The sequence below is a fragment of the Pecten maximus genome, chromosome 15 (genome assembly GCF_902652985.1).
Source record: "Pecten maximus chromosome 15, xPecMax1.1, whole genome shotgun sequence".
Classification (NCBI taxonomy): Eukaryota; Metazoa; Mollusca; class Bivalvia; order Pectinida; family Pectinidae; genus Pecten; species Pecten maximus.
The window spans coordinates 36740973-36751887 of NC_047029.1; the positions used below are offsets into that span (position 1 = coordinate 36740973).

At 33.0% G+C, this 10915-nt stretch overlaps 2 protein-coding genes across 4 annotated transcripts in view; one reads left to right on the forward strand and one right to left on the reverse strand.

Moving 5' to 3' along the window:
* LOC117343078 (cyclin-K-like) overlaps positions 1–10265 on the forward strand; it is a 28151-nt gene extending 17886 nt beyond the window's left edge. For all 3 annotated transcript variants that reach the window (XM_033905364.1, XM_033905366.1, XM_033905365.1), the window contains 4 exons: positions 390–443; positions 4905–4940; positions 8056–8088; positions 10235–10265. In XM_033905364.1, the coding sequence (XP_033761255.1) occupies positions 390–443; positions 4905–4940; positions 8056–8088; positions 10235–10257 (146 nt within the window). In that variant the 3' untranslated portion in view covers positions 10258–10265. The remainder of the gene's footprint in view (positions 1–389; positions 444–4904; positions 4941–8055; positions 8089–10234) is intronic.
* Positions 1–10915, reverse strand: part of LOC117343417 (transformation/transcription domain-associated protein-like) — a 153703-nt gene that overhangs the window by 85541 nt on the left and 57247 nt on the right. The window lies entirely within an intron of this gene.

The following is a 10915-nucleotide window of genomic DNA, read 5'->3' on the forward strand; positions in this document are numbered from 1 at the left end:
GACCTTATTTCCGTCAATCAGAATTTGTTTAAAATATCATTTTTAGATAAATTGAAATGCAAAATATGTGTTACGTATCTTATGTTATAGTATGTGTGAATGCATAATGGATTATCCATGTTACTATATTTCCTTTTATATCGCACTGCTGTTATTCTTATGTTTTATGATCATCTAAGTATGTATTGGTTTGCTGATTTTACCCTCTTCTATACATCTGGTTTTCTGATATATACAATGCCTTTTGTATGCTACAAATAGCTGTTTATTTTATCAAATTAAATGGAAGATTTCTCTTTAAAATACATAAAACTGATGATGGTTAAATATAAATAATGACATTTCCTACAAACTCGTCATGTCATTTATCTATAAATGATCAATTACAGATCCAGACCCATCGATACCGATGACGCCTGCTATAATGCAAGCGGGACCTGTCTGTAAGTATTACATTATCAGTTTCCTATTTTCAAGCTATCGTTCATGTAAATACATGTTTAAAAGATATCGGCATATTTTCATATCCATATTTCGAGATAATGTTCACTTCAGAATTGTTGCGAATGTACGTGTCTCTAAGCGAAGGTGTTTATGTCAGCTCGTCCCGAAGGTGATGTTCTGTCGTGCGTGACTAGAATGCGGCGTAGTCTACACCTGGCCAAGCTTGTATACGGACTTACCGCATGGTTCCTTTGTTTGATAAGAGTTAGTTTTGGACGTATTACCCCATACAACGCACGAGCACAGGTTGGTATACAAATACTAACCTGTTTTACTGGTCTGTTTGAAGCACTTACAAAGGTTAGTATTTGGTTATCGACCTCCGCTCGTGCGCGACAATCGGGTAACGTACCATCCTGAACTCATCGGGTACTGTCCCAATCGGAACACCTCGCCCCCCAATCGGAATACCTCGCCTCCGTCTGCGAACGTAGGCTCGGAGGTAAGTGTATGAATACACATAAAATGATGGGTCCAGGTGATTCGCCGGACGATGACCGAATTACCCCGAACTATAGTTGTCGATAGGGTAAACACCATGGCTGCACCCAGTCTATTCAATACGGTTTTGAAGTATTTCGCTGTATATGTGAAGAGTAAGAGTTATATAAATGTTATTGACATGTTTTTCATTTTAGTTTTGTTTTATGTTTGTGATCGAACGGTATTTGAAAAGATTAACAGAACTAGAGCATCTACTACATGTAATGTATGTGTGTACAGTACCGGTACATGTACAGCCATGTTATTGTTTTTATCAGTTATCGACAGCGACGCATAATAAACGCATACACAAACAAAATGATCCCCAAAAAGTCAAATTGTCTACCAAATGTCAGAAATATTAGTTGACTCATCCAAATTTTACACCCACAGAATACACATCAATAATGGACTAATTTGACTGATGTTTTATAATTAAGTATCATGAGTATGATATTTTTAAGAATGAAAATATACTCTTAAACATAGACATTACATCATTGAGTCATCAAACACTTTGCAGTGGACTTTGTTTATTTGAAATACATTTTATATATGTATTTAAATATTACATTATTACCTTGATTCTGAAACCTATATATAACTTTATAAAAAAATACCTATTAGTGAAGTGAATGTTTTTAAAAAAAAATTGCAGAAAGGTTCCCAAACCCATGCACCTGTGTATAATTTCTGTGGTGTTTTACGATCTAATGGTATATTTTATCTGAGTTAATTACAATTTTTATGGTGTACGGTCATTTCTCAGTTTTTCCCTGGCAGTTTTTATGTTTGATTTGTTCGGGGCACTTATATGTTTCTTTCAAGATTGAAATGTAAATCTGTTGACAATTTATTATGACTGTTGTGAGTTGTCAGTTGAACCATTTAATTTGAAGATTGTGAGGTTATCTTAGAGATTCAACTTGGATATCATGAAATATTTTAATTCCAATAATAGCTTGGATCTAATTCGTACTTTCACCCTTTTGTCCATTTATTCCATTCTACTTAAAACATGTCCTTAACAGTCACCTTACCATATAAGTGTCCTTTATTTGTGTTGATTAAAGAAATTACATTTATTGAATTGTGAAAACATCTCATTCTGTATATATATATTGCTTAATGCTAATGGTAATTTCACTATCAATCCTACTTATAGGTGCATAATTAACAAATCTTAAATAGTTTCGAACAATCTTCTAATTTAATTAAAAATCAAATAATATGATAGAAGACTAGAATTCAACTTCTTCAGAATTTGTCTCACTTGGATTGTGGAGTGAAATAAAAAGGTGATTGGACTGTGATACCATCAGTGATTTAATTATAAATGATATCTAACAATAGCAGTTAATGACATTCTACTCCAGGTTTTAATGAATGATTTTAGTTTATTTTTTAACAAAACTCAGTCTTGGTTCAGCTGACCAGAGATATTATCACTGGGTCAACTGTCAATGTCACTGTTAAAATGCCAAGTCACTTTTAGTAAGTGTTATTTTTTAACACTGGTACACATTTTGTTTTAGCTGTAGCTGTATCCGATATCAGCTTTTGTTTTTGACTTCGATCGGATATATCTCCAATTTGCTTTTGTGCTCCACTTTGCGTCTGCCAATAGTTTATTTATGATATTCTTTCTTAATTTTCCTGTTAATTTCTTTACTTTATTTCTAACTGTGCAATATTCAATTTCAATTTCAATAAATTGTATTGACATAGAAAGAACGCCAATAGGATTAAACATCAGGCATAGCCTATCTTACTCTTCTCCCTAGAAACAACAGGTGGTAAAAAATACAGACAAGTATAATGTATATGTACACATTGATATGACAAATTCACTTAAGGGGAAGTAACTCCATGATGTTGTTAGACTTATTCAATGTTGTTTAAGAGAGTAACCCTTTTGGCTAAGGGTGCTAAATTTTGAATACTGGATTATTTTGTTATCAGTGAATAATAAAAAGCAATTTAATATATTAATATTCAAATAAATGTACTGCTAATCATAAATATTTGATGATATTGAATTTATCCCCCAACAGATACAGGCCACACAGTCCATATGCATAACACACTGGCCATCCACTGATGAGGATCAAAAGTCAATTTCAGCGAATAGATATATATTTTTGAAGTAGTCTTACACCAACTCTTGCAAATTATATGATAATTTCCTAATCCAATTGAAAGCAGTTCCTTCATATTGATGGTTATATCATAAAAAAGAGACAGAAAAAGAAAAGAAAACATATTCGAAACAAGTATCAAAACTGCCCTAAGCCAATTCCATCCCGAAGGTATTAAACAAGTGATATAAGAACATTTAATTTCCCAAACATTCAACAAATGTGGACTAGTGTAAATATCTACCAAATGGATAATCCAGGTATACTGTGTAGTGCTATATCATTAAAGTAAGGTACGCCAGGGGTTGACTCAGTAGATTTGATTAACTTAGCAATGGGAAAAAAATGGGGAAAAAAGGAAATTATTATTATTTAATTAAACACAATTTCAGCATAACTCATCAAGAAGATAGACAAGAAGAGTTACTTGCATATACTCTCGTCGTTGAGACATTGAAAATTCACCAATAAAAGGCAATATGAATGACCTACCGCACGGCTTGTTGAAAAATTGACCTCTCCCGTTGAATACCATTTTGGACTCGTATTTGGTAATCTGGAAGTGAAACCTTCGATTTTTTCCATGTTTAGACTTAAAGCCTCTCTATACTTTCTTAACATACGAAATCTGACAAAATTACAACCAAAAGCTGTTAAATGATATAATATATACCCTAATGATGATATAATGCGAGAATCAATTCCATAGTTTTTGATAATTGAAATTGAAACTGAGAAACTACCAACATATTACGGTGAAGCTCTAATGCGGTGCTCAACTCTCTATGTAAATGAGCAGCGGAAAATATGTCATATCCGAATCCGTAGTCTGCTTTGTTTTAAAGAATGGCGGACTGGCGATCAATGACATGCATCAGTAGTCCAAAAGTAGATCCAACGTACTGGTTGCTACCGCGAAAGCAAAGTAAAGGAGTGGACAAAATCACAATAGAAATCCGATAGAAATAAAGAATTAGTATGGTGTAAGGCAGTTGATAATGAAATGCTTGTATATATGTTTGACAGTGCAGTAAAAACAAATCACTGACATAGAGTTAATGAAGACACATCCAAGTGACGGACATTTAAAACACCGCCGATCTACGAATTAAGTACTAGAAACACAATTTATAAATATGACTAACTTCTCCTGGCATCAATAGCGTCCAATAAATTAACCCTGTTAATCCCACCTATTCACGAGGTTACGACAATGATAGCTAGAATGAAGCATTCCTGAAAATAATAATTTTGAATCTTATTTACCGCTCTGCCATTTCTTTTTGTATATGCAGCCCTGTAGATACTAGCAGCAATATTGGCTAGATAGATCTTTAATTAGCTCGATCGGTTGAGCATAAGACAAGTAATCCAGAGGTTCCTGGTTCGATTCTTTGAGGAGGAATTGAAAATTTTAATTTATCATGCTCGCTGTTACAGATACCTTCTGCTGAAAGCAAAGTAAATCTAGATATACCTAAGTTAGTTGATATTTCGTCTGACATCTTGTCTGTTGATGTTTTAAGATGTGTCAAGGTCGCCCAATCTAGTTATGAGATTATAACGGGGAGTTATGTGAACTTATTTTAATAGAATTTGTGAAAAATATCATCTTAAATACATTTTAATGCAAAACGTGTTAAACTTCTAATGCAATATTATGGGTGAATGTTTTATGAGGTATCCATGTATTTATGTTCACCTGTTATATCGTACTGTTGTTATTCTTATATTGCTCCTCTTTCACTCGTCATTTTATTTATAATTCATCAATTACAGTGCAAGAGCCACAGGGTTACCCACCAGAGACTTTAAGTAAGTTTTGAATTATCATTTGTTCTACTTCCAAGTTATCATTCATATGAATACATGTTTAAAAGGATACGACATATTTTGATATGCATATCCCGATATGATTTTCATTTCAGTAGACCTGTAATTCCGTATCATATTAATGACGGATATAATAACAGTATGTTTGCTAATAAAAATAAGAACAAGGTTAGTCAGATAATCCTTTTTCCAGAAATTTTCCCCGAAAGGTCGGGAAATGAAAAACCGTTACATTTGCTCTACTCCCAATGCCGGCAGCGGGTCTTACTAATTACCGACAAAAGCCAACAAGAAAAACAAATAATAAAATCGCCTTCATTACTTAATTCATTATTTAACTATATTATGCAATTATAGTCATTGAACAGGAGCCTATAAGAAGTTAGAATTACCGCAACGAGGGAAGATGAACAAAAACAATCGTTTTGATTTTTTAATTGATAATAATTTAATCGGACTAAACATAGAACTATAAACTGTAAATATTATATTAGTTTAAACATATTTGATTGACATACAATAATGACAAAGGGATAAGTCAGCAAGTTTTACCAACTTATAAACGACTTCCCCAAAATGACTGCATCGAGAAGGATCAGTAACACGACCTATAAATGTTCGGAATGAATTCAAATACACTTAATCAATTAGATTTTGTTTAAATATATTATATGGATAAATGGAGCATTTTGGATTAAGTTGTTTTGCATTGATTATAGGAACATGGCATGAAAAGAAGGGTAGATGGGGGATAGGAAGTGATAATCAGTCGAATCTTCCCGACCTTCTCAAGTAGATTTGCACAACTTTGGCGATTTTTATATTATCAGTTGAGGAGATATTCGTGTCACCATTGCAAAGTACATATACATTAACACAACCGTACCAGGTTAAATCAGCAATAAGAGTTCCTCTTAAGTTGTTGTACAGGGGACATTTAAGGAAGAAAATGATGGGAATCTTCACAGGGATGTCCACATTGACAAGCAGATGAATCAACGAGATTGGCTCTATAAAGATAATAGCTTATTGCACTTGCTCGATTTCTTATTCTGTTGTGTAGTTTTCGAGGACCATAACTAATAAAATGCTTGTCAAATATATTTTTTACTATCATAGATTTTTTAGATTAGATTTGAAGGAACTTGAAGTAGGCGAGTTTCTGATAATGTTATATAAGTCATTCCAAAGTTTTAAAGTAGAAGGGAAGAAAGAGGGTTTTTTTAATAGTTGTAGACGAAAGTGTTGTTCCCTAAATAAATCTGCATTTCGTAAATTATAAGGAGAAATGTTGCCAATATACATTGGCATTAGTTCGATAAGAAAACTAGGTGCCATATTATTGACTATGGAATAGAATAAGGATAGTTTTCGAGCATCTCTTTTCTTCGAAAGGGCTAACCAACCGGTTTCTAGATACAAGAACACTGTTTTTGTGAATATGGGCAGCCCTGTGACTATATTATATTATATTGAGCAGTAATAAAGACAAAGTAATTGAAAACAAAAATGAATTAAGGTTGGAATCTTGACCGTGGTACAAGCTTGATTGCAAATACTTTCCTAGATTACAAAGATCTTAACTGTTTTGTGTAGATACATGTAGCAGCTGAACAAGTTTGAATGAAGATGGTCGCTTCCAGTTAGCGAAGACAGATCAAAATTAAATGGACCTCATTCACCCATGAGCGGCTTGACTTTTTACTCAAATAAACTCAAATCTTATCAAATAATACACAAATACACATATTATTCACTCAAATACAACTATTTTGTGAGAATGGACCCAATTATATGTTTTTCGATGTCATATACTGTATCGTATGTAGGGGCTTATTTGACCAAAAACTACTTTGAATTAATTTACAATCATTTGAGATTCTCGACCGGGTTGACGTCACAGTTGAATTACTGAAATGGCTGATGATGGACCTGAAATCGATATTTTTACAAGAGAATGGACCTGTTGTTTGTATTCCTTGGTGTATATATAGAGGTCTTATGTAAAATATTTTTTATTTTACCTGGAAATACTTCATAGATAATTATCAAATGGATAGACCAGAAATGGTCATTGCCTGTAGAGAATGGACACATTATAGTATTCTTGAACTTTGTGTGTGGTCATATTTAATATGACATTTGTTCATTTTACCTGAAAGTACATAATAATAATTTTTGAAAATGAACAATTCACGACCTCCCATCGGGAAAGACTAAATGAAGGACTAAAATGGAAATCCGGATGTTGAAAAATTGACAGCTATTTGAATTAATTATGCATCTCTAAAATATTATAAAATATACTTAAGTCACCAATAAATAAGAAAATCCTAGAATGCCAAGTGAAACATTACTGAAAATATAATGATTGTATTTAATGATAATAATACTTTGGAATTGAGATCTTCTGTAGATTAGAAATCCAGACGTCCTTGGTTCGATCCCTTGCGGAGGCATTGAAATACATTTTATTTATCATGCTCTCTGTTACACATATCCTCTGCTGAAAGCAGAGTCAATCTAGATATACCTAGTTTAGTTGAGATGTGTTGTGACGTGTCAAAATCGTTCGTGATTTTTTTACGGGGAGTTATGTGACCTTATTTTCGTCAATCAGAATTTGTGAAAAATTTAATTTTTAGATAAATTGTAATGCAAAATATGTGTTACATGTCTTATGTTATATTATGTGTGAATGTAAAATGAATTATCCATGGAGGGGCCGCGGTGGCCGAGTGGTTGAGGTGTACCGACACTTAAACACTAGCCTTCCACCTCTGGGTTGCGAGTTCGAAACCTATGTGGGGCAGTTGCCAGGTACTGACCGTAGGCCGGTGGTTTTTCTCCGGGTACTCCGACTTTCCTCCACCTCCAAAACCTTGCACGTCCTTAAATGACCCTTTTTTGTTGATAGGACGTTTAACGAAAACAAACAATCAAACAAACCTTTTGTATGTTACAAATACCTGTTTGTTTTATCAAATTAAATGGAAGATTTCTCTTTAAAATATATAAAACAGATGATGATTAAATACAAATAATGAGATTTCCTACAAACTCGTCATGTCATTTATCTATAAATGATCAATTACAGATCAACGCCCAGATTTGCCGTCTGGAAATAACCGTAAGTATTACATTATCAGTTTCCTATTTTCAAGCTATCGTTCCAGTCAATATCCAAATACTAACCTGTTTTACTGACCTGTCTGAAGCACGTACAAATGTTCATACCCAAATGAAATCCGTCACGATCAAAAAAAAAGAATAACAGTAAAATGCTGTAACAATAATGTTTAATTAGTCATACATTGTAAATCAATCGTAACGTCAGTCATAGCCATTTTTGCATTTTTGTTTTTTAAAAAGATGCATGAATGTGTATCATTATTATATTTATTTATCTAAACTTCATTTTGTGTTATGATTAACTACCATCTCATAAAAAATAAAACAAAACAAAAAAAACATTATATCAAATAGAATTACAAACCAATAAAAATCAAATGAAAAAAATAAGATAGCTAGCACAATATGACACGTTTGTTTGCAAATCTCTGGCATCTATATTGATCATAGACACCAAAAAAATCTCGGGACACTTGAATCTATGATTACAGGAACTTCTTTGTTGCATTTTCGGATACTACCTGCATAGGGACAAAAAAAATGTCGTGCTTGATTAGACATTCTATTTCAGCCTAAACCATCAGCACAATATACTTATAATTCAAAATCGTTCAATGATCTCAGCTGTAAATCTCCTGTCAGTGACATATATAATTTCTTACTATGTAAATACCATTGATCCTGTATCCACTAGACACATAACAGATGTACCACAGATTTTTATCTCATCTTCATTAGCCTCACCTACTAATCTGTCTCTCCCTGGGTTCACTTTATCACCTCCCCTATGTTCCCAACAACAGTGGAGGTTGATCTTTTGATTTGGTTTTTGTAGGACGCTTTCCTTCATTATTTTTCTTCTTTGGGTTTTCATCCCTTTCCTTCTAATTCCCAGATCCTTTGTTCTGGTAATGACATTGGATATTTCCCGAAATAATTGCAATCAACTTTAGTTTCTAGATATTTAAATCTACCGGCTTATTCAGTAACCTGGTCTGACCAATGTCTCGGATGTCCCTGCTGCATCATACCAATGCCTAGTGTGGTTCTTTAGAATATCGATATGAGAATAACAGTAATAACAGAGAATGGCAGTTTCCTCAATATGACCACTTTTCATGGGAAATTGTAATGCAGTCAACAAGCAAAGGTTACTTCAGACTCACTTCTTGCTGAGTTTTGGAATAGACTTTCTGTAATGTTGCCTCATGTGTAGCTACATTACCAAACCCTTTCAATTTCTACGTAATGAGCTCGCTACTGGCACCATCAAAGTTGTCAATATTTTATGAGCTGTTCCTTTTAACCTCACCTATCCACGAAATTAAGATAATGATAGCCAGAATGCCAAGTGAAACTTTTCTGAAAATAACGTAATTATAGATAATAGTTTTAATACTAATAATTTAGAGTTTGATATACCGCTATATCAGGATCAATTTTTATACATAATAACCTTGTAAATACTAGCCACAATATAGACTAGCGAGATATTTCCTTTAGCTCGATCGGTAGGGCGTAAGCCTAGTAATCCAGATGCCAATGGTTCGATTACATGTTCTTGCGTAAGCATTGAAACAAATTTAATATATCATGCTCTCTATTACATATATCCTTTGCTGAAAGTAGATATACTGAGGTTAGTTGACATGTCGTTTGTTGATGATTTAAGTGTGTCAACGTCGCTCACTTTTTACGGGGAGTTATGTCACCTTGTCTAACTCCATCAGAATGTATGAAAAATATCTTTTTAAATACATTGTAATGCAAAACGTGTTAAACACTTCATGCAATATTATGCATGCATGTTTTATGAAGTATCCATGTACTTATTTTCACTTATTATACCTTGCTATTGTTATTCTTACGACCATCTAAGTATTTACTGTTATGCTGATTTTAACCTCTTTTATACATTTGGTTTTCTTATAAGTGGAATGTCTTTCGTATGCTACAAATATCTGTTATATCTATCAAATTAAATGGCAAAAAAGCACACAAAAAACAACAAAAACATAAAATTGATGATTCTTATATTGTAACAAAAAAACAATAAAGATTCCCTACAAAGTATTCTTTTATAATTATAATTATAATTATTAATTATTATAATTTTATGAAAATCTATAATTCATCAATTACAGCTTACATGAAGCCGAGCCAATAGGACACTTCGTAAGTTTTAAATTATCATTTGTTCTACTTCCAAGTTATCATTCATATGAATACATGTTTAAAAGGATGTCGACATATTTGGTTACGCATATTCCGATATAATTTTCATTTAAGTAGACCTGTATTCAGTAGACCTGTAATTCCGTATTATATTTATTGTCGGATGTGATAAAAGTTTGCTTGCTTTAAAAAAAATAGAAGTTGGTCAGGGAATCCTTTTGCAAGAAATTTACCCCGATCAGGGAATAAGAAATCATTACATTGTCTCTAGCCCCTTGGTTGTTACGTTCTATGATCCTGAATAAGACCACAATCAACCTGCACCATAATTACAATATAGGATATATATTTTCTCTCTTTGTCGACCTTTTACCCACGAAAATCGTCACTTGTATTGGTAATATCTCACTTTTGGCGAAAAGAAGTGATACTTATATGAATTAATTATTTGCCTTTGCATATCGAAAATTGACTAAGAAATATATAATAGGATGGTTGATTCAACACATTACTCATAGCGATCTCAGCGAGAACCGAATTATTCGGAACTTCTTGGGTAACCTATAGTGTAGTGATGGGCGATAACAAAGTTATCGTTCCTTACGGAACGAAATGTTTTACGTCTAATGGGAACCTTTTTTTGGGTTAAC